We start from the raw sequence: 27,481 nt of genomic DNA, 5'->3' as shown, positions 1-27,481 counted from the left end.
CGAAGCACCGCTGCACGTTCCACAACAGCTGGCGTTTATTGTGTGATGTGTTGCCCCGGGTACGGGAGAATCCATTCCAAGCACGCTGAGGGGGAATACGAGGAGATTCGAATCCGCATCGAAGAACACACAGAAGGACGTGTGAGTGTTCGCAGGACAGAAAAGACTTAGCTAAGAGAATTCATCAAACATAAGTCTTCGGCTACCCGCCCCGCCCCGCCTCGCCGTTGGCGAGGGACTGTAGTGTGGTACGCTCCGTGACGTAATGCCGCCGAGCATGTCGGGAGTTGTCGTTGGGCCGCCCGGGCCCCGCCCCTCGACCGTGCGGTGACGCCACTTCAGGGCCGTCCCCCGCAGCTTTTGGCAGGCGTCCTTGTCCCTGTCACCGCCACGTCGCGGACATGGTGAGTCCACGTCGCGGACATGGTGAGCTAGTCACCGACCCGTGTGTTTTTCACCGGACTTTGGCAGCCGCCACGAGCAGGGTTCCACAGCGCCTGAAAGGAGCTGGTCCTGCCGGGGCCCAAGATGGCAGCTGCGAGCTCCGCGGGCTGGGCGGCCCTGCGGTTCGCCTGTCTCCGCGCTGGGCCGGAGGGAAAGTGCCCCACACAAGTGTGCACCCCGCCTCGGCCACTTTGGACACGCACCCCTTGCTGCTCCTCTGTGTGAACGCATTTTGAGACACTTTTCGGCGTTTTTGAAGCCTTGCAAGAAGGGCTTCACCTGGGAAAGACAGGCGCAACTTTCTTCTATATTATATTCCCCTAGTTCCCGCGGTGTCTCCCTCCCCCGGTTTCCCTCCTGTCTCATTGCTCAGCAAGGTCCCTATCCTAAATGTTGGTGCTCTTCAGGGATGCTTTACACCCTATGCGTTCTCCTAAAATTTTATCTCTAAGTGAGACCTTTCTTCTGAGCTCCACACCCACAAATCTGCTAACCGTGCCTCCACGTGGATAGCTCATATGTATTTCAAACTCAGCAAGTTCCAAACTGAGCATTTCCACCTCTCCACACCCCACACCTGCTCTTCCTCCAGGAACCCCCAGCTCTATAAATGGCACCACCATACATCCTGTTGTGTCTGCCCAAAACCTGGAAATCATCCTTGACATCTCCCTCTTCTCAACTCCCGGACGTGCAGTCAATGATCAAGTCCTGTAGATTCTCCTTCTAAATGTCTGTCTGTTGTCACTGTCTCCACTCTTACCATTCTTGGCCTTGAGATCTAACCATCTGGGGTATTCACCTACGTGGTCTTTTAACCAGATCTTTACTCGTCGATGCCCCTGCGTGGAATGGGCTGTTGCACCTTCACTCACCCTTCAGATCTCAGCTCAGTATTATTTCTTCAGAGAGTATCTCAACTAAATCGGAAGTCTAGGAAGATTAGTGCTTTTATGAAGGATGTCTTACGGAATCTTCATAACAACCCGGGAAGTTGTGTAGTTTTTCAGTTTTACAGCAGAGAAACAGACTTAAGTGACGAGTTAAATTGTGTAAAATTATACAGTCAGTAGCAGAGTTAAAATGTGCTCTTTCCTGTCTAACTTTTATCTTCAGTATCTTTAAATATTTTTTATTTAAATGGGTACATACTAGTTTGTATGGTAGTATTCTTTATTTAACCGACTTCTTATTAATAGCTATTTAAGTGGTTTCCACTTATTTTTCTATGATGAACAACAGTAGAATAAATGGACAACATTGAAGCTAAATTTGTCCCGAACTTCCTTGATTGTTTCCTTAGAATAAATTCCCAGAAGTAGAATTGGGACAAACAGTATATGATCTTTCAGCAGATTACAATTTTAGAATAAATAAAAACAGTGACCCTTATAGAAATGTGACAAAGGATTTGTAAAATGAGAAAAATTGTGTTGGTACCTATTTAATACTGTTCTGAGGATTGGAGTGAGTATGTATGTTTAGCATAGTGCCTTTTACATGTTTTTGTTTTATTTTATTTTATTTTTTGGAAACAAGATCTTGCTCTGTTGCTCAGGCTGGAGTGTGGTGGGTATGATCATTGCTCACTGCTGCATCGACCTCCCAGGCCCAAGCAATCCTCCCACCTCAACCTCCCGAGTAGCTGGGACTACAGGTGCAGGCCACCACACTCAGCTAAATTTTTTTTTTTTAAGAGGTGGGGGTCTTCCTATGTTTCCCAGTCTGGTCTGCAACTCCTGGACTCAAAGTGATTCTCCTCCCTCCGCCTCCCAAAGTGTTGGGATTACAGGCGTGAGCCACTGCACCCTGCCTGCTTTTTACATTTAAAGAGCTCAGTAAATGTTAGTACTTATTCATTTATTTCAAAATAGGGATCTTAGTGTGTACTGTGGTTCTTCAGTCTGTTTGAGAGATGTTTTGAGAATCTGATGAAATTTTGAAACCTCTTCCCAAAAGAAATCTCCCCTTCTCTTTGCTCCCTTCCTGCCTCTTTCTGTCGTGTGTGTGTATATATATGTATGAATATGTGTATCTGTGTGTATATATATGTATGAATATGTGTATCTGTGTGTGTATATATGTATGAATATGTGTATCTGTGTGTATATATATGTATGAATATGTGTATCTGTGTGTATATATATGTATGAATATGTGTATCTGTGTGTATATATATGTATGAATATGTGTATCTGTGTGTATATATATGTATGAATATGTGTATCTGTGTGTGTATATATATGTATGAATATGTGTATCTGTGTGTGTATATATATGTATGAATATGTGTATCTGTGTGTGTATATATATGTATGAATATGTGTATCTGTGTGTATATATATGTATGAATATGTGTATCTGTGTGTATATATATGTATGAATATGTGTATCTGTGTGTATATATGTATGAATATGTGTATCTGTGTGTATATATATGTATGAATATGTGTATCTGTGTGTATATATATGTATGAATATGTGTATCTGTGTGTGTATATATATGTATGAATATGTGTATCTGTGTGTGTATATATGTATGAATATGTGTATCTGTGTGTGTATATATGTATGAATATGTGTATCTGTGTGTGTATATATATGTATGAATATGTGTATCTGTGTGTATATATATGTATGAATATGTGTATCTGTGTGTGTATATATATGTATGAATATGTGTATCTGTGTGTATATATATGTATGAATATGTGTATCTGTGTGTGTATATATATGTATGAATATGTGTATCTGTGTGTATATATATGTATGAATATGTGTATCTGTGTGTGTATATATATGTATGAATATGTGTATCTGTGTGTATATATATGTATGAATATGTGTATCTGTGTGTGTATATATATGTATGAATATGTGTATCTGTGTGTATATATATGTATGAATATGTGTATCTGTGTGTGTATATATATGTATGAATATGTGTATCTGTGTGTATATATATGTATGAATATGTGTATCTGTGTGTGTATATATATGTATGAATATGTGTATCTGTGTGTATATATGTATGAATATGTGTATCTGTGTGTATATATATGTATGAATATGTGTATCTGTGTGTGTATATATATGTATGAATATGTGTATCTGTGTGTGTATATATATGTATGAATATGTGTATCTGTGTGTGTATATATATGTATGAATATGTGTATCTGTGTGTGTATATATATGTATGAATATGTGTATCTGTGTGTGTATATATATGTATGAATATGTGTATCTGTGTGTATATATATGTATGAATATGTGTATCTGTGTGTATATATATGTATGAATATGTGTATCTGTGTGTGTATATATATGTATGAATATGTGTATCTGTGTGTATATATATGTATGAATATGTGTATCTGTGTGTGTATATATATGTATGAATATGTGTATCTGTGTGTGTATATATATGTATGAATATGTGTATCTGTGTGTGTATATATGTATGAATATGTGTATCTGTGTGTGTATATATATGTATGAATATGTGTATCTGTGTGTATATATATGTATGAATATGTGTATCTGTGTGTGTATATATATGTATGAATATGTGTATCTGTGTGTGTATATATGTATGAATATGTGTATCTGTGTGTGTATATATGTATGAATATGTGTATCTGTGTGTGTATATATATGTATGAATATGTGTATCTGTGTGTATATATATGTATGAATATGTGTATCTGTGTGTGTATATATATGTATGAATATGTGTATCTGTGTGTATATATATGTATGAATATGTGTATCTGTGTGTGTATATATATGTATGAATATGTGTATCTGTGTGTATATATATGTATGAATATGTATCTGTGTGTATATATATGTATGAATATGTGTATCTGTGTGTATATATATGTATGAATATGTGTATCTGTGTGTGTATAGATATGTATGAATATGTGTATCTGTGTGTATAGATATGTATGAATATGTGTATCTGTGTGTATAGATATGTATGAATATGTGTATCTGTGTGTATATATATGTATGAATATGTGTATCTGTGTGTATAGATATGTATGAATATGTGTATCTGTGTGTGTATAGATATGTATGAATATGTGTATCTGTGTGTGTATAGATATGTATGAATATGTGTATCTGTGTGTATATATATGTATGAATATGTGTATCTGTGTGTATATATATGTATGAATATGTGTATCTGTGTGTGTATATATATGTATGAATATGTGTATCTGTGTGTGTATATATATGTATGAATATGTGTATCTGTGTGTATATATATGTATGAATATGTGTATCTGTGTGTATATATATGTATGAATATGTGTATCTGTGTGTGTATATATGTATGAATATGTGTATCTGTGTGTGTATATATATGTATGAATATGTGTATCTGTGTGTATATATATGTATGAATATGTGTATCTGTGTGTATATATATGTATGAATATGTGTATCTGTGTGTGTATATATGTATGAATATGTGTATCTGTGTGTGTATATATATGTATGAATATGTGTATCTGTGTGTATATATATGTATGAATATGTGTATCTGTGTGTGTATATATATGTATGAATATGTGTATCTGTGTGTATATATATGTATGAATATGTGTATCTGTGTGTATATATATGTATGAATATGTGTATCTGTGTGTGTATATATATGTATGAATATGTGTATCTGTGTGTATATATGTATGAATATGTGTATCTGTGTGTGTATATATGTATGAATATGTGTATCTGTGTGTGTATATATATGTATGAATATGTGTATCTGTGTGTATATATATGTATGAATATGTGTATCTGTGTGTATATATGTATGAATATGTGTATCTGTGTGTATATATATGTATGAATATGTGTATCTGTGTGTATATATATGTATGAATATGTGTATCTGTGTGTGTATATATATGTATGAATATGTGTATCTGTGTGTATATATATGTATGAATATGTGTATCTGTGTGTATATATATGTATGAATATGTGTATCTGTGTGTGTATATATATGTATGAATATGTGTATCTGTGTGTATATATATGTATGAATATGTGTATCTGTGTGTGTATATATATGTATGAATATGTGTATCTGTGTGTATATATATGTATGAATATGTGTATCTGTGTGTATATATATGTATGAATATGTATCTGTGTGTATATATATGTATGAATATGTGTATCTGTGTGTATAGATATGTATGAATATGTGTATCTGTGTGTATAGATATGTATGAATATGTGTATCTGTGTGTGTATAGATATGTATGAATATGTGTATCTGTGTGTGTATATATGTATGAATATGTGTATCTGTGTGTGTATATATGTATGAATATGTGTATCTGTGTGTGTATATATGTATGAATATGTGTATCTGTGTGTGTATATATGTATGAATATGTGTATCTGTGTGTGTATATATGTATGAATATGTGTATCTGTGTGTATATATATGTATGAATATGTGTATCTGTGTGTATATATATGTATGAATATGTGTATCTGTGTGTATAGATGTACACACACAATGATACCTGTCATTTGTCATATATCATCAACCAACTCGAACTCGGCATATGGATCCAAGTTAAGAACTGATCCGTTCCATTTTGCAAGTGCTCTTTTCCCTTTATAAGTTGTAAGCGTTGTCCTGTGCCTTTTAATTTTCAGCAAAAACATGGTTTTCTTATGGCTGTATGATATTCATTTTTTTAAAACCAATCTCCTGTTGTTGGCAGTCAGTATCCGTATACCTGAATCTTTGTGTGATTTTCAGATTTTTCTAAGACCAAGTCTAAGATTCTAAATGCATATCACTAGATCAAGCCTATGAATATAAACCTTTGATTCTTCCTGCCATATTCTCTGAAGAATTCCACCAGTTGGTATCCCACCCTCAGTATTAGTTTCCTCTCATTGTCTTGACTCCCTGGTATTCTTATATTAGGTTCAGTGCCTTGTCACATTCTTAAACTAGTTCTTTACTGTTGATGTTTTATTGTCATTGTTAAATCTGTGAAGATTATAATTTAGAAAGATTGTCTTAAAGCAGTAGTTCTCAACTGTTCACATTAGAATCACTGGCATGGGGGCATAGGGTACTTTCAAATATCCCTGTGCCAGCTGGGCGCGGTGGCTCACGCCTGCAATCCCAGCACTTTGGGAGGCCGAGACGGGCGGACCACTTGAGACCAGGAGTCCAAGACCAACCTGGCCAATATTCTGAGATCCCATCTTTACTAAAAATACAAAAATTAGCCAGGTGTGGTGGTTCATGCCTGTAATCTCAGCTACACGGGAGGCTGAAGCAGGAGAATCTCTTAGACCCAGGTGGCGGAGGTTGCAGTGAGCTGAGATTGCTCCACTGCACACCAGCCTGGGTGACAGAGTGAGACCCTGTCTCAAAAAAAAAAAAAAAAAAAATCCCTGTGCCTAGGCCTACCCCTTAGACCAATTAATCAGAATCTCTGGGAGTACAGCCCAGGTATCAGTATTTCAGTCTCCCCGGGTGATTTCAGTACAGAACAAAGGTTGAGAACCCCTGATTTAAAATTTTGGAGTTGCTTTTGTTTTCATTTTTTCCATGAATTAACTCATGACATAATTTGAAGAATCCAGATTAATTAATGTCTTAACACTAAACTCAGTTAGATTCTAATTTATATGAAAGTGAGTTTGTTTTGTTTTACAAGGGAGTTTGTCTTTATCTCTGTTTGTTCTAGGTGATTTCAGAAAGTATGGATATACTCTTCAGAATAAGAGGAGGCCTTGATTTAGCTTTTCAGCTAGCTACTCCTAATGGTAGGTCTTCTGAAAAATTCTTTTTTATTAGAAAATTGATAGTGAAATTTACTGATATTATCTCCATTTTGCAAATGAAACTGAGTGAGAGATAGGATGAACTAAGATTATATTGTTAGTAAGTACATTAAATGGGACTCACACTTAGACACTGTGTTCCAGCACACCCACCAGCCCCTGGCGCACCTCTGTGCAGATTAGAAAAAGATGTTCCCTTTCTTAAGAAACTTTACTCCCCTCTTCATTGTCACAATAAATGTAAATATCCACAATGAGCATATTGTAAATGTGCATCAAGAATTATACATTACAGACTTGCAATTGTATATATAATCCTGAGTCTCCAGAACCTACTCTCTTAAATGCTACATTATATGGGGATGAGTACAAGAACTCTATGGGAGAAAAATCAACAGGGTTTATATGAAGCAAATTCTAGGATGTCTTCCTGTTGCTGACTTGAACAACAGTCACAAACTGAGATAAAGAACATCAGGAGGAATGGGATGAGCTGTGTTTGAGATTTTGTTTCATTTGATGCCAGTGGGAGGTCGAGTACAGATTCCCAACAGGCATTTGGCTGAGTCAGAAATTTAGAAGAGTGTGGTCGGAGTCGGAGCTAGAGAATGTCATGTCTCTGAAGGATGATAGTTAACACCGTCATAATAAATGAAATCACTCATGAAAAGTACAATTGGTGGTACCAGAAGCCACAGAGCAGTTCAGAAAGATAAGGAATGAAAAGTACTGTATTAGTCTGTTTTGCATTGCTCTAAAGGAATGCCTGTGACTGGGTAATTTATAAAGAAGAGGTTTATTTGGCTCACAGTTCTGCAGACTGTACAAAAAGCATAGTGCCAGTATCTGCTTCTGGTGAGGCTCAGGAAACTTTCAATCATGGTAGAAGGCAAATGAGGGGGCAGTGTATCACATGGCAAAAGAAGGAGCAAAAGAGAGGGGAGGAGGTGCCAGGCTATTTTAAAGAACCAGCTCTTTTGTGAACTGATAAGAGTGAGAACTCATTCTTATTACTGTGAGGATGGCACCAAGCCATTCGTGAGGGACCATGATTCAAACGCCTCCCACCAGGCCCTACTTCCAACACTGGGGATCCCATTTCAACATGAAATTTGGAGGGGACAGACACCTAAACTGATCAGATACCAGCAATCCTTGAAGGAGATTGCAGCTGGCCATCCTTTCCTAGCCCCGTGGAAGGGAGGGAGAGGGTGCAGAATATTCTTTTCCACCCATCCCTTCAACCAATATATTGTTCTCAGTTTTGGTCCACATTTGCATCCCTACCACCAGACTACATTAAACTACATTTCTGGGACAGAGACCCAGGCATCAGTAAGCTTTCTAGGTAATTCGAATGTGCCGTTAATATGAGAACCATTTTATAAGGACTAAATCACTCATTTTCAGGCCTATGTTGTTAGTAGAGTGTAGTTTTTTCCTAAAATGTTACTTTATGGATAAAACCTTACGTTTCACAACTTGATATAAACTGAAAACATACTTTACCATAATCTTATTCCAAAGTAGAATTAATCCATTAATCAGTCGATAATCTCATAATCAAATGTCAACAAGGACTACAGATACTTTTTACCTAGTAATTAATATATTTGAACTTGTCTTCTGACTTATTGTATTCCTCCTCCTTAATCGAACTCTGTCAACACTCAACAAAGGGACTCTCATTAATGAGAAAATACAGAGAATGGACATGCTTAACTTTAAAGGCTTCACAGTTTTTTTTAGGTAACTTTACCAAATAGTCCTTTAGGGATAAACAGAAGCTAATTTAAAATTACGTTTGTCTTTTGTAGTGCAACTGAAAATCTTTAAATTCTGCTTTCTGAAACAGATTTGTTATGAATAATCTCTTCTGTACGATAGCCCCAAAGTATTTATTTATCGAGATACCAGTGTGGACATTATTTATTTATTTATTTTTTAAATACTTTTTGAGCAGAATCAGGTCATTGAATAAATATTTAACTACGAGGTTAAATAGGCTTAGGATTTAGGAATGTAAGGCTAAGGCGAGTATTTAAAGATTGTCCCCTTTGACTATATCTTCTTATATTGTTTTGACTTTGGAAACATAAAAATGTTTCCAAATTGAATATGTCGAGTATTCAAAAATATTAAAATACTCGAATTTTTTGAATATTCAAACATATTTTTTAAAAAGTCCATTGAAACGAAGTCCTTGAAAACAAAAACAAACTAAAGCAAATATCATGTTGGTGACATAACCATACAGAGGAAGAAAAACCAACTGTGACTTGAGAACACAGAACTTCGATTATATAGGCATAGTGGGATATAGTCCAAGGAGAAGAAGAACTAAGATATTTAAATTTCACTCAATAGTTTTATTGCTATAAGTAGTACATTATTTTAATAGTAACTGGCATCTTATACATTACTGATGGGAATATAAAATGGTGTGGCTGCTGAAAACAGCTTGGCCGTTCCTGAAAGTGTTAAACAGAGAGTTGCCGTGTGACTCAGAAATTCTACTTTGGGTGATCACCCAAGAGAACTGAAAACACATCCACACAGAAACTGAACTTATGCACAAATGTTCATGGCAGCATATACATGACAGTCAAATAGTGGAAACAAATGTACATCAATTTATGAATGAATAACAAAATTGGTGTATCCACACAATGGATATTATCCTGCCATAAAAAGGAATGAAATACTGATTCATGCTACAATACAGATGAAATATTATGCCGAGTGAAAGAAGCCAGACACAAAAAGTCACATAGTATATGATTCCACTTACGTGAAATGTCCAGAATAGGCAAATCCATAAAGAAGAAAGTAGGTTAATAATTGCCATGGGTAGTATGCTGAAATTCTTTTCATTTTGCAAAGGAAGCTGAGAGGTAAAAACTAAGATCATATAGTTAGTAAGTGGATTGAATGGGATTTAAACTTAGATATTGTGTTCCAGCATCTCCACCAGCCCATGGAGTACCATGTGCAAATTAGAAAAGATGTAGGAGGGCTGGGCGCGGTGGCTCACGCCTGTAATCCCAGCACTTTGGGAGGCCGGGGCAGGCGGATCACGAGGTCAGGGGATCGAGACTATCCTGGCTAACACGATGAAACCCCGTCTCTACTAAAAATACAAAAATTAGCCAGGTGTGGTGGCGGGCACCTGTAGAACCAGCTACTTGGGAGGCTGAGACAGGAGAAAGGCGTGAACCTGGGAGGTGGAGCTTGCAGTGAGCCCAGTTCGCGCCACTGCACTCCAGCCTGGGTGACAGAGCGAGACGCCGTCTCAAAAAGAAAAAAAAAAAAAAGACATAGGAGGTAAATCAGAAAATTTTCAATTTGAGAAAAGTAGGGGGAATGAGAAATGACTGCTGGTAGGTACAGGGTTTCTTTTTGGAGTGATGAAAATGTTCTAGAATTAGTGATGATTATAAAACCTTATGAATATACTAAAAGCCCTAAATTGCTTTAAAAGAATGAATTTTGTGGTCTGTGAATTTTGTCTCAATTTTTTAAAAAGATAGGCAAAAAATTTTAAAATAATTATTGAATATGGGGGGGGAATGGGTATTGAGAGTTTTACTATGCTCTACTTTTGTGTATGTTTGGAACCATTCATGTTGAAAATTTTGTTTTTCTTAACTTCTATTTATATTCTTTTAATTTAGAAATTTTTCTCAAGAAGGCACTGAAACATGTGTTGAGTGACCTGTCAACCAAGCTTTCTTCAAACGCCCTTGTGTTCAGAATTTGCCACAGTTCAGTGTATATATGGCCTAGCAGTGACGTAAACACCATTCCTGGAGAACTGACTGATGCTTCCGCTTGTAAGAACATACTGCGCTTTATTCAGTGAGTACGTTTGAAGATTTCTAGAAATGTTTTCAAAACATCATTTCATATTATAAATGTCTTTGTGTATTAAAAATTTAGATTTGAGCCGGAAGAAGATATAAAACGAAAATTCATGAGAAAGAAGGACAAAAAATTATCAGACATGGTAAGCAAACCATCTGTCTTCTCTACTGATAAAAATGTTAAATCTTTGAATTTGGAACTGAGTGCAACCTTAGAAATAATTTAATCTAACCCTCTTATCATAGGTCAGAATATTGATGTCCAAAAAGATTAAATGACTTGCCAAAAGTTTTGTCTTACATATCTCAACTTTTGTCTCATTATAATACATAATCTCAAAAGGGTTGTTATTGTAATGCTTTCTCTGCTCCCATGAAAATAAAACAGCCTGAATACATTTATAAATTATTTAAATTAAATCGAGGCATTCTGAATCATGACAGAGTGACACACTGTGCCACATAAAATAAATAGTAAATGATTTATTTTTCTTCACACTATTCTTGGTTCTGTTGCTTTTGTGTGTGTGTGTGTGTGTGTGTGTGTGTGTGTATGTGTTTTGAGATGGAGTTTCACTCTTGTTGCCCAGGCGGGAGTCCCATGGCACAATCTCGGCTCACTGCAACCTCCGCCTCCCGGGTTCAAGCGATTCTCCTGCCTCAGCCTTCTGAGTATCTGGGACTACAGGTGCCCGCCACCACGCCCGGCTAATTTTTGTATTTTTAGTAGAGACAGGATTCCACCATGTTGGCCAGGCTGGTCTCAAACTCCTGACCTCAGGTGATCCACCTGCCTCGGGCTCCCAAAGTGCTGGTATTACAGGCATGAGCCACCGCACCTGGCTGGTTCTGTTGATTTTTGAACCAATATTACTGAGTACCTGCCATGTGCCACAAACTTTTAACAGATGTTGAAGATAAAAAATGGAGATGCTTCTTCAAGGCACGAAGTTGTACAAAGTTAATATGACTACAGTGTTTCCAGGCTAGTAGAGGGAGAATGGGTGGACATAAGGCTGGAGAGGTGGGCACAGGCCTCTTTAGAAGAGGCCTAACTAAACCACTAGCTATGGAAATACAGAAAAGGGATTGGATACGAGAGATATTTAGGGATACAGTGGATTCTGCTTGGAAACTAACTGGCAAGATCAGTTTCTTGCGTGGGTAAAGATGGAAGGTGAGGAGGACATGAGGCTGGTTTGGGCCATGTTTAAGACCTCAGTAAGATGTACAGATGAGCTGTTAGATTTACAGATGTGGAATGCACAAAATAATTATGGGCTGGATACAATGACTGAAAATTACCAGTAATTGGAGCTTGACATTTTGAGGGGTACAGGTGAGTTCTTTTTAAGACTGTTCCTCCTTTTGGATTTGTTTTATGCTTCCTTGCTATTAGAGTTAGACCATGTATGATTGGCAGGGATACCACAGAAGCGATGTTGTGACCTCAGCACATCATATGCAAGAGAAACAGTTATCAGTCTGTTCCTATTATTGGTGAGGTTAACTTCACTTACCTAAGATGGCATCCACCAGTTTTCTCTGTGGTAAAGGTACTGTTTTTTCCCTTATAATTAGTATCTTGTGGGAAGAAACTTTGATACTACATATGTATCTTACTTTAGTCCTCATCAGATTTTTACCCACCACTTTTAGCATCCATTGATAATTTTTGCCAGAATCCAGTATTAACCTGGTGATTACAAAGTGGTGATTTTTCTAAATCTATCATTTCCTTCTGTATTATCTGCCATGGATTCTTACTTTATACAGTAGTTTATAATCTGGTACTATCATTAGTTATTTTGATGCTCACATTTTCCAAGATTTGGCCAATAGAAGCTTCTTCAAGCTGGCTCCGGTGCCTTTCTAACATTGTAACTTTGGGCACTTCCTCCTTTTTTCCAGGTGCAACATGTGTTTTTCCTGTTCTAGCTGGGGAATCAGTCATTTTTCCAAGGGCACAAACTTTTAGACATTTAGACTGTCCACACACACACACATATAATACATTCATTTTTATCTATGTAAATCACATTGATACCTCCAGTTCCACTTCAACCCTAGAGTGCTTGACCTTTTCCCAGTGAGAAGTCTGTCTCCCAGGATCCTCAATATTTTGCAAAATTTGTTTAGTGTAAATTTCAGAATTGTTCCATACCCCTGTAAAAATCAAACCTACAAAGTAGAATTCAGTATTTGTTTATAGTTATTTATGTATTAGACCAGGGGTACATAGTTACATGTTTGAAAGTTCCTTTGGTGTGTGGTTAGTTTATGTTCATTTGATTTTTTAAAAATTTTAAGTCAATATAAAAGTGGAGAGAATCATGTAATGAACCCCAGTGAACCTATGGATGGTTTTAATGTTTATCAACACATGGCCAGCCTGATTTCATCTTTACTTCTTAATCCCTCTCCCCACATTATTTTGAAGCAAAAAGTAATTTCTTTTTAAAATAATATTTGTGCTTTTAATCTTTTTACTGTAGTACCGCTTTATATACTATCCTTTAAAAGTCCTTTTACCGGCTGGTCTGGGGGTAGTGAGTTATCTCAATTGACCATTCACAGCCAGTTACAGATTGAACTCCTTGTTCTCTACTCTCTCCCCCCTTTTCACTACTGTACTTGACTAGTCTTAAATTTTTTTTCTTAATAAAAAATACATTTTTGAAAAGTCTTTTTACTTACTCTTTATATTTAGTGTTTAATATACTACAAGTTGACTATTCCTGTTTATCTGTATAGCATCAAATAGTAAATATAGATCTTATGCTGGAAATGTCAACCTCCCTGGCAGCTGTAACGCCCATCATTGAAAGGGAAAGCGGAGGACACCATTATGTTAATATGACTTTACCTGTCGATGCAGTTATATCTGTTGCTCCAGAAGAAACATGGGGAAAGTAAGTATTTTTGTAGTACCACTGCCACATTTAAATCAGGGCCCTTCCCCAAACCCATGTTTCTGTATCCTGTAGGCATACCTAAGGTGTGATTTTCTCCTTGTTTATTATTAACCTAAGAGCCATCTATTAGTTAAATGGTTATTTGGAGGAAGTAGGGTGGGTAGCATGCTAAAACCTGGAGGATTTCCCTTTATCCACAAGAGCAAATATACAGTTTCTTTTATAATGCATAATTCAGACTTCCTTTAGCAAACCTGGTCCAATCAAGTTTTTTACTATATTAAGAATATATTAGCTCTGTACTTTTCTTTATTGTAGCCACTATAACTTTTGTTAATACACTTATATGTTTCCCCCCACAGAGTTCGTAAACTCCTAGTTGATGCAATTCATAATCAACTAACTGACATGGAAAAATGTATTTTGAAATATATGAAAGGAACGTCTATTGTGGTCCCTGAACCACTGCACTTTTTATTACCAGGGAAAAAAAATCTTGTAACAATTTCCTATCCTTCAGGAATACCAGATGGCCAGCTGCAGGCCTATAGGAAGGTAAAACCAGTTCATTTATTCTTAGAAAAAACAATAATGACTATCATTCATTTTGTATTTAATTATATATTTCCACTAAATGGAAGGGATTTTGTGATTTAACTTAAAAGTGTAGAAGTTAGACTGTTCATTTTACACATTATTTAATTTCTGTTCTCATGAAACTTTAAGTAGTATTAGTGAAAAAATCTTATGTTGAACCTGTATGTAACATTTTAATTTTAAATGCTCGGTGTGGTTCATATATTCTGTGAAATTTTAATATTTTTCCCTAATGAAACATAGAAATGAAAAGGTGCTTACATGCCTAAAGTAGCTGGTGTAAACAAATTTCTATAACTTCCAGGTTTGTGAAAGAGACAAGATTACAGTTAGGGAAGGAAAATGATAACTTATGCTAATTCTGAATAGGGTTTATGGTAATACTCCACCAGTAAGGTTATTTGGGCTTTATTAGAGGAATTTGGGAGAAAACATCACCAGCATTCAGAGTAATGAGGTTTACTGGCAAAATGGCTGGTTGTGGAGTACATCTTTTTGGTATGTGGACTTGCTTAGAACTCATCAAATTAGACCACGGAGCATCTTCCTAATTTCTGTCCTTAGGGAGAAACGTGATACCCTGACCCTCTGTATGTGGCGGTGACTTGGTTTGTAGAAGCAGCAGCTACAGGAGCTGATCTTTTCAAACCACTAGAGCACAAGATATGCTAAAGAACATGTCAAAATTTTAAAGTAGCTATTACATGTTTTTATATAGTTGGGAAAATATCACATTTTAAACATGTATGTGTATTTATTTTCCTGCCATATTGGTTGGTTTTAGACCACTAACTTCTACTCTGTAGCTTAATCACTACCACTTAAAATATAAAATATTTGTAAAGCACTCTAGACATGATTTTTCAAAATACTTTGATATAATTATTGTTAATTATAATTTACTCATTTACAAGGCTATTTCAAAGCCAGTGTTTAGCCTGGATGTATTTTAACAGACTATGTTATAATAATTATTTAAAAATTATCTCAGTTCTCTTACTGTAACAATTTATATTCATTTTTCTCTGTTCCCTTCCAGTTTCTACCCAGATACAGACGTAAATGAAAATAAATCTTGGTTTTAGTTCAGTTTTCACTATCTTTGATGTTAGTGAATTAAACCATAAGTGTTTGGAAACTTTTATAACCCATATATAATTTTCTGTGTTTTATAACATCTTTAGTTTATTTATTGACTAGGAATCTAAATCACCAACATTTTTTCTTTTTCCATTGATTCTGACTTATTTTAGGAGTTACATGGTCTCTTCAAACTGCCTCATGACAGACCCTATTTCAAAAGGTCTAATGCTTATCACTTTCCAGATGAACCATACAAAGATGGTTACATTAGAAATCCACATACTTATCTTAATCCACCTAACATGGAGACTGGTATGGTGAGTTTAACTAATTATGGGAGTCACTTGATCAGTAATGTTATTAGTTGTTTTTTGTTGGTACCTGGTAGAAGACTTGATTCATGATATATTCATTCCTAAAACATGATTTATCACCCATCTCTGGTAACAGGCATTGCTTAAGATGGCAGTAATTAAAAATGGTCTAGAAAAGTTAGTAATAGGTAGTATATACCACATTTATCTTACCAAAATTCTCTTATTTCTTTAAAGGCTTGTCCCATTTTTTCATTCTGGATACCTGAGAAATCATGCTAATTAAGGGCATAGTCTACCCAAACCATACTGTAGGATACGTCTTTTTTTTTTTTTTTTTTTTTTTTTGAGACGGAGTCTTACTCTGTCACTCAGGTTGTAGTGCAATGGTGTGATCTCAGCTCACTGCAACCTCCACCTCTCGGGTTCAAGCAATTCTCCTGCCTCAGCCTCCTGAGTAGCTGGGGTTACAGGCACCTGCTACCACACCTGGCTAATTTTTGTATTTTTAGTAGAGACAGGATTTCACCATGTTGGCCAGGCTGGTCTTGAACTCCTGACCTCAAGTGATTCGTCATGTAGGCCTTCCAAAGTGCTGGGATTACAGGTGTGAGCCACCGTGCCCAGCCACTGTAGGATAAAGCTACACTTATTTTCTGTGTAACATATACCCGGTTGCCATAGTGAGGTATTCTGTGTAACATATACCTCACTAAAGGTAGCTCAAATAAGAGTGAACTGGTAGAGGGTGTTGGAAGGGTTACTTTAAGGATGCATGGAGGCCAATGTGAAAGGACCTTATAGGCATCCAAGATTAGGAATACCAGCACAGCTGGGTCTCTTAGAAACAGCAGCCCTGTGACTGGCAGCTGTCCCCCCTCAGTCTCTCTCAAGGACTCCGTGGATACCTTGGTGGCATTGCTGTTGCTTTCTCTGTATGCTTGTGATCCTAACTGGCCTGTTCTTAACTTTTACTCTGTCTGCTCAGCCTCATACCCTCTGTGTCCTTACTGTTTCAGCTTGTGTGTCACTTTTTCCTGTTCTTCCTCAGCTGCTCAGTGTATGCCTCATTCCAACTGCATTTCCTGCTCCCGGCTGCCTGGCTAACTCTGCACCTCTCAATTCAGATTCCCAAGAGAAAGAAGACTTGGCCATCGTATCGTGGCATTTATTGAAACTTCTATTTGTTCCCTAAAAAATAATCACATACTTGATGGCTTAAAACTACAGAAATGTATTGTCTCAGTTCTGGAGGTCTGAAAGTAGTGTCATTGGGCTGACATCACAGTGTCAGCAGGGCCACCTTCCCTCCATAGGCTCTGGGGGAGAATCCATTCCTTAATCTGGTGGCTGCTAGCATCCTTTGGTTTGTGGCCCCATCGTTCTGATCTCTGTCTCCTTGGTCACATTACCTTCTCCTCCTATGCCCACTCTTTTAAGAATATATGTGATTGCATTTAGGGCCCACTGGAATCCAGGATAACCTGCCCATCTTAAGATCCTTAACTTAGTCACGTCTATTAATACCTTTGCTTTTCTTTTTTCTTTTACTTTTTGGCACAGAGGGTGCATTCACAAGTTCCAGGGATTAGGACATATATTCCTTTTGGGAGCCACCTTTCAGCCTGCCACAATGGTCAAGTTACAAATTTTTCTATCTGTGCTTGGGCAGAATATATATTCTCTAATTGTTGGGTGAGGGTTGGTTCTATCTTTGCCCCTATCTCTTCTCACCTAATTTTAAAAAAATAATATCAGTTTGGAGCCAGGCATGGTGGTATGTAACTGTAATCCCAGCTGCTCAGGAGGCTGAGGCAGGAGGATCACTTGAGCCCAGAAGTTTAAGACCAACCTGAGCAACATAGTGAGACCCAATCTCAAAAAAATAAAAACAAAAACCCAGTTCTTTAAAAAAAGACGTATACATTCTTAGCATTATAAGTAAGAATTTATGTGATATTAGTAATTTATTTATCTTTATTTTTTGACCCTTAATTTAGGGTCATCAAATCACATACCTGGGCTGCAATCATAGCAGGTTTATAAATTTGCACAAACATTCTTCCTGTGTCCCATGACATGGACCCTTCACTTGTTCGTTCATTCCTTTATTCCTTCCTTCCTTCATTCAGCATTTATTCAACAACATTTATGCCAACCGCGTGCCAGGCGTGTTGTAGAAGCTTGGGCACCAAAATGGATAAGACACGGTGTATGTACTCACTGAGCTCACATACTAGTGTAGGTAGGCAGATATTTTTTAAATGGTAAGTAATGTGTCAAGTAGTGATATACTTTGACAAATAAAAACATAAAGAGGACAGAGATGACAGGTGAGGCAGGGGGTGGGGCAGTGAGAGAATGAGTGGGCAGTCTGTAGACTGCATGGTCAGGGAATACCTCTGACATCTAAATGGAGACCTGAGTGAAGTAAGAGTGCAAGCTGGACAATTAATTTGGGAAAAGAGAGCTCCAGACCAAGAGAATCATGAGGCTCCGAGGTCATGTTGCCCCTGGTATATGGGAACTGAAAGTAGAGGGAGCAATAGGGAAAAGTTTAGGAGATGAAATTGAAGAGGAGGCCCGAAGGTAGGTCCTGCTGGGCCCCGTGGTAAGGACTTTGAACCTCAGATAAAAAGCCAAGAAGGTATAATGTTAAACCATAGATCTGTGAAGGCATTTTTATAAGGAACTACAGTGACATTAAACATAATTCAGGAGCATATATAGAATATGTACTTCTATCCTAAGTTAATATTTCACTGTGTTTCTTCTCTGTGTATAGATTTGTGTGGTCCAGGGCGTATATGGCTATCATCATTATATGCAGGATCGGATCGATGACAGTGGCTGGGGCTGTGCTTATCGGTCTCTGCAGACTATCTGCTCTTGGTTCAAACATCAGGGATACACAGAGAGGTCCATTCCAACACACAGAGAAATTCAGCAGGTACAGAACATGTCATTTTAAATTATAATCAACTCTACATTTCATTAGCCCTTGATCTAACATACCATTGATAATATTTGTTACCTCATGGTGCAGACTTATTTCTGTGTTGAAGAAAAAAGTATTCTTAATGGCTGTCTTGTGTATGGATTTTTTTTATATTTTTAAATACATAAAGGCTCTAGTCGATGCCGGTGACAAACCAGCAACATTTGTCGGATCACGGCAATGGATTGGATCTATTGAGGTACAGCTGGTACTAAACCAATTGATTGGTATAACTTCAAAAATACTGTTTGTCAGGTAAGGATACTTTAAGAAATTAGATAAATTATTTCAAAGTGACTTTGTGAGTAATGTATACTTATATTATTTAGGCCTAATTTTAGCCTAGAAGAGGAAACCTTAAAAATATATTAACGTTGAGTAGTTATAAAAATTGTATTAACAGTTTCTTTATGCTTCAATCTTTTAAAAAGTTTTAAAAGGAAAAACTCAGATGTTGATCTATGACTGAGCTTTTTGTTTACCTCCTGCTCTTTTCTTCCTAAAATATTAATAATCCAGTCATGAGTCCAAATAATGTATTCATTTTGTCTTTTCCAGTGTATCTTAACCATAATTCTAATATTAAAATGAGAAAATATAAATAAATAATTTTCTATGACCATAACTAGCTTACTCCTGATTGTATGAGCTTATGTTTTAGAATACATTTTCTGGCTGGGCACGGTGGCTCACGCCTGTAATCCTAGCACTTTGGGAGGCCGAGGTGGGTGGATCCCCTGAGGTCAGGAGTTTGAGACCAGCCTGGCCAGCAGGGCGAAATCCCGTCTTTACTAAAAATACAAAAAAATTAGCTGGGTGTGGTGGTGCATGCCTGTAATCCCAGTTACTCAGGAGGCTGAGGCAGGAGAATTGCTTGAACCCAGGAGGTGGAGGTTACAGTGAGCCAAGATCGCACCACTGCACTCCAGCACAGGTGACAAAGCGAGACTCCCTTTCAAAAAAAAAAAAAGAAAAAATACATTTTCTAAAAAAAGAGAGAGAGAAAAAAAACCCAAACAACAAATAAAATACATTTTCTATTGTTAATTATACTAACATTGTCCTCATTGTATCAGTCCTCAGTGGTTATGAAAATCAGTGGTAAAAAATGACAGACTGGCTGGGCACGGTGGCTCATGCCTGTAATCCCAGCACTTTGGGAGGCCGAGGTGGGTGGATCACCTGAGGTCAGCAGTTTGACACCAGCCTGGCCAACATGGTGAAACCCTGTCTCTACTAAAAATACAAAAATGAGCTGGGCATGGTGGCGCACGTCTGTCATCCCAGCTACTCAGGAGGCTTTGAGGAAGGAGAATCCCTTGAACCTGAGAGGCGGAGGTTGCAGTGAGCTGAGATCGCGCCACTACACTCCAGCCTGGGCAACAGAGCAAGACTCCATCTCAAAAAAAAAGTAATAATAAAAAACAATGACAGGCTTAAGTAGTGAAGAACTTTTTTTAAAAGTTACAGTTTTGGTACGTTAAAACATTATACATTCCTCATTAAGCAAGAGCTAAGGTTTAGCACCACCAGACACCTCCCCCCAAAAAATACCTCCTTTCATTAGCCCATCTTTCTTTCTCTTCTCAAAAGTAAGAATTCTGAGAGTCCCTAAAAATAGTATGTTGCACTTGAAAACATTTTGCAGCTTTCGCGTTGATTTCAGACACGTGTTTTAGTCCGAGACTCTCCTGTTGTGTAGACAGGTTGGTATTTTGGGTCCCAGTGTAAAGATGAGGAAATACAGACTGAGAAGTGCACCAACAAGAGGGCAAGAACCCAGCACTTAACACTCATTCTTCTGATCAGTCCATCCAAAAGAACTCCCTGAGCACCAAGGTGACGTTTTAACTTCATGTGAATAAACCCAGGCCGCCTTTACGCAGTCCAAGAAGCAGAAAATCAAGGTCTGTTAGCTTCTTAACTACCACACTTAGCGGCCTGAAGTATTTTGAGTTTATGTTGCTTTAAATCGCACAGTTTAATTGTTCTGTCAGTTCCGTACCACTTAATTTTTTTACATTTATATATTTTATCAATAACAACCTGAAAAAAACAAGAATGTAGGAAACATTGTCTCCTCGCTCATTATTTGGCCTTAGTGTTGGAAGTAATTCATCTGATAGAAAATGGTTTCTTTCTAGCCAAGGTTCAGAAATGGCCTCTCAAGGACGGGAACTGGCTAATCATTTCCAAAGCGAAGGAACTCCAGTTATGATCGGTAAGCTGTTTCAGACATCGTTTTTGGTAGAGTGAGTATTATGTAAAACTTATCATTGATACAAATATTTAATGTTGCATAAAATCAGTCATTTAAAAAATTTTGAAATTAACTTTTATACCATATATGTGGATCTCTGGATATTGAAAAAAATTTCCAAGGTGGCTTAAGGGTTACAAAACAGATTATAATAACCAGAAGAAGCAAAGGCTGAGAAATGGTAGCTATGTTCAAATATTTAAAGAGCTGAGAGCAGTATTAAAAAGAGGAAATGATAGGCCGGGCGCGGTGGCTCAAGCCTGTAATCCCAGCACTTTGGGAGGCCGAGACGGGCGGATCACTAGGTCAGGAGATCGAGACCATCCTGGCTAACACGGTGAAACCCCGTCTCTACTAAAAAATACAAAAAACTAGCCGGGCGAGGTGGCGGGCGCCTGTAGTCCCAGCTACTCAGGAGGCTGAGACAGGAGAATGGCCCGAACCCGGGAGGCAGAGCTTGCAGTGAGCTGAGATCCGGCCACTGCACTCCAGCCTGGGCGACAGAGCGAGACTCCGTCTCAAAAAAAAAAAAAAAAGAGGAAATGGTCACTCAGCTGAGCTTCGTAAGTTATGACTTTGTTGCTAACTTGGCTGGCTTTGTGACATTTTGCAAATTACTTACATCTCTGGATTTTATCTGTAAAATAAGAAGATTGGATTAGCTGATCTAGAGATGCTTAATTCTGTGAAGAACAAGACCTGTCCTATGATGACAGAAGGCAAGCTGAGACTAGTGTGTAAGAAATGGAGGTAGAAACGGTGTAGTGGCTCACACCTGTAATCCTAGCACTTTGGGAGGCCGAGGCAGGAGGATAGCTTGCATCCAGGAATTTGAGACCAGCGTGGGCAACATGGCCAGACCCCATCTCTACCAAAAAAAAAATATATACACAAATTAGCTGGCATGGTAGTGTGAGCCTGTAGTGCCAGCTACTCAGGAGACTGAGATGGGAGGATTGCTTGAGCCCAGGAGGCTGCAGTGAGCCAAGAAATCCACTGCTCTCCTGCCTGGGTGACAGAAGTGAGAAACTGTCTCAAAAAAAAAAAAAGGAAATGGAGGTAGGCTGATGTCAGCAAAATATCAGAAAGAACTTAATGAGTTAGGCCAGGCCCGGTAGCTAACGCCTGTAATCCCAGCACTTTGGGAGGCTGAGGGGGGCGGATCACTTGAGGCCAAGAGTTTGAGACCAGCCTGGCCAATATGGCAAAACCCTGTCTCTACTAAAAATACAAAAATTAGCTGAGTGTAGTGGCACGCACCTGTAATCCCAGCTACTTGGGATGCTGAAATAGGAGAATCGCTTGAGCTGGGAGGTGGAGGTTGCAGTGAGCCGGGATTGCCCACTGCACTTCAGCCTGGGTGACAGAGCAAGACTCTGTCTCAAAAAAAAAAAAAAAAAATTCCGGGCACGTCGGCTTACGCCTGTCATCCCAGCACTTTGGGAGGCCGAGGTGGGCGGATCACAAGGTCAGGAGATCGAGACCATCCTGGCTAACACAGTGAAACCCCATCTCTACTAAAAAAAATACAGAAAATTCGCTGGGTGTTCTGGTGTGCACCTGTAGTCCTAGCTACTCAGGAGGCTGAGGTAAATAGAACATACAGTCGGGTTTTACACCGAGATGTTCCATTGCCCGGGACGGGCAGGAGACAGATGCTTTTCTCTATCTCAACTGCCAAGAGGCCTTCTGCCTCTTATAGTAATCCTCATCACAGACCCTTCACGGGTGTCAGGCTAGGGGACGATTAGGTCTTTCCCTTCCCACGAGGCCATATTTCAGACTATCACATGGGGAGAAACCTTGGACAATACCTAGCTTTCCTAGGCAGAGGTCCCTGCGACCTTTGGTAGTGTACGTGTCCCTGGGTACTTGAGATTAAGAGAATGGTGATGACTTTTCACAAGTATACTGCCTTCAGGCACTTGTTTAACAAAGCACACCCTGCACAGCCCAAAATCCATTAAACCTTGAGTCACCACAGCACATGTCTCTTGCAAGGACAAGGTCAGGGGTAGGGTCACAGATTTGAGATGGTAACAGCATCTCAAATACAGAACAAAATGGAGTCTCTTATGTCTACTTCTTTGTATATAGACACAATAACAGTCTGATCTCGCTTTCTTTTCCCCACACTTTTATAGTTTAGAGCAGTCCATTTTAATGCTATTTTAGATCAGTTAATAGGCAAAGTATCTTTTTTTTTTTTTTTGAGTCTTGCTGTGTCGCCCAGGCTGGAGTACGGTGGCGTGATCTTAGCTCATTGCAAGCTCCACCTCCCAGGTTCACACCATTCTCTTGCCTCAGCCTCCTGAGTAGCTGGGACTACAGGCACCTACCACCACGCCCAGCTATTTTTTTTTGCATTTTTTTAGTAGAGACAGGGTTTCACTGTATTAGGACCTCGTGATCCGCCCACCTCGGCCTCCCAAGGTGCTGGGATTACAGGCGTGAGCCACTGTACCGGGCCATAATCTGTCTTTTTAAATTGAATAGGCATTTGACATTTGTTTGTGTCTTCATTCTTATTTCCTATTTTTTCTTATATAGGGGGAGGAGTTTTGGCCCACACGATACTAGGAATTGCATGGAATGAGATTACAGGGCAGATAAAGTTTCTGATTCTAGATCCACATTATACTGGTGCTGAAGACCTACAAGTGATTTTGGAAAAGGTAAGTATCCATTTAACACAAACTGAGACACAAGGCAAAGAACCTAGAAATGAAGGATCACAAACTGGCTGGTAACAGAAGGACAGTAAGCTGAGGGCAGAGATCCTGCCTGTGAGGAGGCCTTCTGAGGCTGTTGTCAGTAGTCCTCTCTGTATAGGGAACGTGCAGGAACAACGCACATTGCAAAAGACAAAATGTAGATTTATGGAAACTTTCTCAGTTATTGAAATTAGTAATAGGACACACACTCATAAATATATTCCTTTGGAGATTTTAGAGCTTTCATAAACAAATGTATCAAAGTTTATCAATGTCTTAAAATAGATGAGTGGAATATATAAACTTTTAAAATTTCAGAAGTAACCAAAAGATAGCTAAGCAGTTTGCTAGACATTATGGAAGCTTGACTAATTTTAATTTATTTACATATTACCTAATCTCACTCTATAAAGGGTTTGAAGTTGATACATGTCTAAGAGTATTTGTTCTTACTTACAATAGCAGGTAAGGGAGGTAAAAAGTTGTTAATTCATAGGCAACTAATTCTCACATATGAAAACTCAGCACCAAGTCTTTAGGAGAAAGTATTGTAAAACATAATTAACTTGAATTTTAAGTAACATTTATCTTCTTTGCCAAATACATTGAAATTGCAGAGAATACATACTTTTAAACCATAAACTAAAAATAAAATGTTTTAATATGTTAAAGAGTTTTAAGCCGGGCGCGGTGGCTCACACCTGTAATCCCAGCACTTTGGGATGCTGAGGTGGGCGGATCACCTGAGATAAGGAATTTGAGACCCACCACAGCCAACATGGTGAAACTCCGTCTCCACTAAAAATACAAAAATTAGACAGGCGGGTGGCGGGCGCCTGTAATCCCAGCTGTGTGGGAGGCTGAGGCAGGGTAATCACTTGAACCGAGGAGGCGGAGGTTGCAGTGAGCCGAAATGGCGCTATCGCACTCCAGCCTGGACAACACGGGTGAAACTCTGGCTCAAAAACAAAAAAAAAAACCAGTTTTGAATGTGTGTAGTCCAGTTGTCTTCTACTGACAGTTTACTGAAGTCTTTTGTTTATGAGAAGGGTAAACACTAACAGGATGGACGTGTGTTATTACAGTTGTGTTTTTCCTTTTGCTTTTCTCTTTCACAGCATTTGCATTTGGAATTTGAAGTCTCTAAAAGGTTTCTGACTGGTACATGTATCTTACTGAATATAGTAGCAGTACTCTGGTTCTGTAGCAAGGTGTTCATTCAATATTTATTAAAGTACCTAATAAGTGCCAGGCACTGTCCTAAGCACTAGTATTACACGAGGTTTTTAGGGAGCTAAAACCTTTAGTGTAGGGCAGAGGACAGTCCAAAAAGGACTCTCAAGAAAAAAAAATGGTATCTCAGGTGCTTTTACGAGGCTGATGCTGTAGCGGAACCCTGTAGGAACAGTGAAAGCTACACTCCAGGTAGATCAGTGTCCAGAGCTAGGTGGAGGTGAGGCTGGAAGGACACACCAAGCTCAGTCAAAAAGGGTGGTCTGGCGGGCGCAGTGGCTCACGCCTGTAATCCCAGCACTTTGGGAGGCGGGCGGATCACGAGGTCAGGAGATCAAGACCATCCTGGCTAACGTGGTAAAACCCCATCTCTACTAAAAATACAAAAAATTAGCGGGGCACGGTGGCGGGCACCTGTAGTCCCAGCTACTTGGGAGGCTGAGGCAGGAGAATGGCATGAACATGGGAGGCAGAGCTTGCAGTGAGCCGAGATCGCGCCTCTGCACTCCAGCCTGGGCAACAGAGTGAGACTCCGTCTCAAAAAAAAAAAAAAAAAAACGGGGGGTGGGGGGGTCTTTGTGAACCAGGCATTTAGATTTTTTCTTAAAGGCAGGGAGAAGCCTTAATTATTTTCATCATAAAATTTATCTTTTCTGGTTGGCTCAAGGGACTCTGCACTACATGGCATTATCTAGATAAGGTTTCTGAACAATTAGAGTAAGGGATTGTACCTGGTTCCTTTCTCTGAGAATTGCAGTCTCCATCTTTGCTAGTTATATTTCTATAGAACTTTTCAACAGCAGATACCTCCTTGCGCTATTTGTATGCACAAGAAACTGTGAAGCCATCACTGGCTACAAGCAGGCTAAGGCACTCCAGGCTTCCACTTGGAAATGATTCACTTGACTCCAGAAACCCAGGAGGCCAGAGGAGAGTTCCATCTCTGCCTGACCTTTGTCGTCTTGTGGTGCTTTCTTGTTTGAAGTTCCCAGGCTGGTCATCTCTCAGGAAACAAGCATGTCCTAAGCACCATGTCCCTATACAGTCCCATTTTGACACCCTCTCTAGCCATTTCTCCTTTAAGAAATTTGGATCTGGTTACCTGGATAAGACCTTCATGTGTAAAAGGATCAAAAAAAGGTTAAAACAGAGAGTGAGTCTTTTTTCTATTTGTCTGTTAAGAAAAACAGGACATTAAGAGAAACTTTTGCTGAAAAAATGAGATGATAAATAGAATGCTGATTACGCAGGGAGAGTGGGGAGTAGGACTGGTGGAGGATTTTTTACTTTTGTTTTTTTACAATGTGTATCTTATTTGGGAGGGAGTCAGACCACTGCTTGTCACTCACTTCGTGGTATTTTCAGAGTCTCAGCCTCTTCGCAAGGATTTCTCAAAGCATTTCATTTGAGAATCATACAATACAGACCAGTTATTGGCTTTTCCTTCAAGTTTCCTTCTTTAATAACTCAGTGGTCCTAGAAGAAATCTGAGAAATTTTCATATTTTAAGTGAGCTTTTGCTTGAAAGTAATTTTCTCTGAGGTCAAAAAGGAGGAATACTGACATGAAACATAGAAAGTAGAATTGAGTAACACCTGGGATTTGAAAATGAAAGGGCACAGAGTACCAGGCAGGGGGCAAGCTGAGGGTTCTCACTACAGTGCTTCAATCCTAAGATGCCACTGAATGGTCTCTTATAGCCCTTTATGGACTACTCAGAAAAACAGACTGCTAGCTCAACTGTCACATGCTGTCAGTTTCAAGCAGTAAAACTATACATCTCAGAATCAGTAAAGTGTGGTATCTGGAGTAATTATAAGTAAGTTTTTTAAAAATGATTTTTATGATGAATTATATAGACTTAAAAGTTCAAAAACCTACCTTAAAAAGGGCAAGTTACTTTTCTATGCTTAGTAGGAGTTCAAATCCTTGAATGATAAAGCCATTTAGAGTCTTATTCCAAGGTCCTCCTGACAGAGCCTGATGTCACGATTTCCATGACATCATCTTGTAACTTTGTAAAAGGCTTTTCCCTTTCCCTTCTCCTCTATGCAGGGCTGGTGCGGATGGAAGGGTCCAGACTTTTGGAACAAGGATGCATACTATAACTTATGTCTTCCTCAGCGACCAAATATGATTTAAAATATCTTGGAGTCAAAGACTGCAGTAGAGTGGTATTATAAATTTGTGAATAAAGAATCAGTTTAATTTCACCTTAAA

At 38.5% G+C, this 27,481-nt stretch overlaps 1 protein-coding gene across 2 annotated transcripts; it reads left to right on the top strand.

The window, feature by feature from the left end:
• The first annotated feature begins 335 nt into the window (after positions 1 to 335).
• On the top strand, positions 336 to 27,481 carry UFSP2 (UFM1 specific peptidase 2). 2 transcript variants are annotated; one of them, XM_015139614.3, is made up of 12 exons: positions 336 to 404; positions 7,188 to 7,266; positions 10,959 to 11,142; positions 11,224 to 11,290; positions 13,902 to 14,059; positions 14,425 to 14,617; positions 15,913 to 16,059; positions 18,842 to 19,006; positions 19,185 to 19,309; positions 21,199 to 21,275; positions 23,865 to 23,989; positions 27,317 to 27,481. In XM_015139614.3, exons 1-12 carry the CDS (start codon positions 402 to 404, stop codon positions 27,401 to 27,403), a joined length of 1,410 nt encoding a protein of 469 aa, XP_014995100.2. In that variant the 5' UTR covers positions 336 to 401; the 3' UTR covers positions 27,404 to 27,481. The 2 variants fall into 2 exon arrangements, with proteins under 2 accessions (XP_014995100.2, XP_014995101.2); XM_015139615.3 differs by having other exon boundaries at positions 336 to 426.

The sequence above is a fragment of the Macaca mulatta genome, chromosome 5, assembly GCF_049350105.2.
Source record: "Macaca mulatta isolate MMU2019108-1 chromosome 5, T2T-MMU8v2.0, whole genome shotgun sequence".
Taxonomy (NCBI): domain Eukaryota; kingdom Metazoa; phylum Chordata; class Mammalia; order Primates; family Cercopithecidae; genus Macaca; species Macaca mulatta.
Note: the sequence above shows the minus strand (reverse complement) of the source record. Positions and strands in the feature narration are given on the sequence as shown.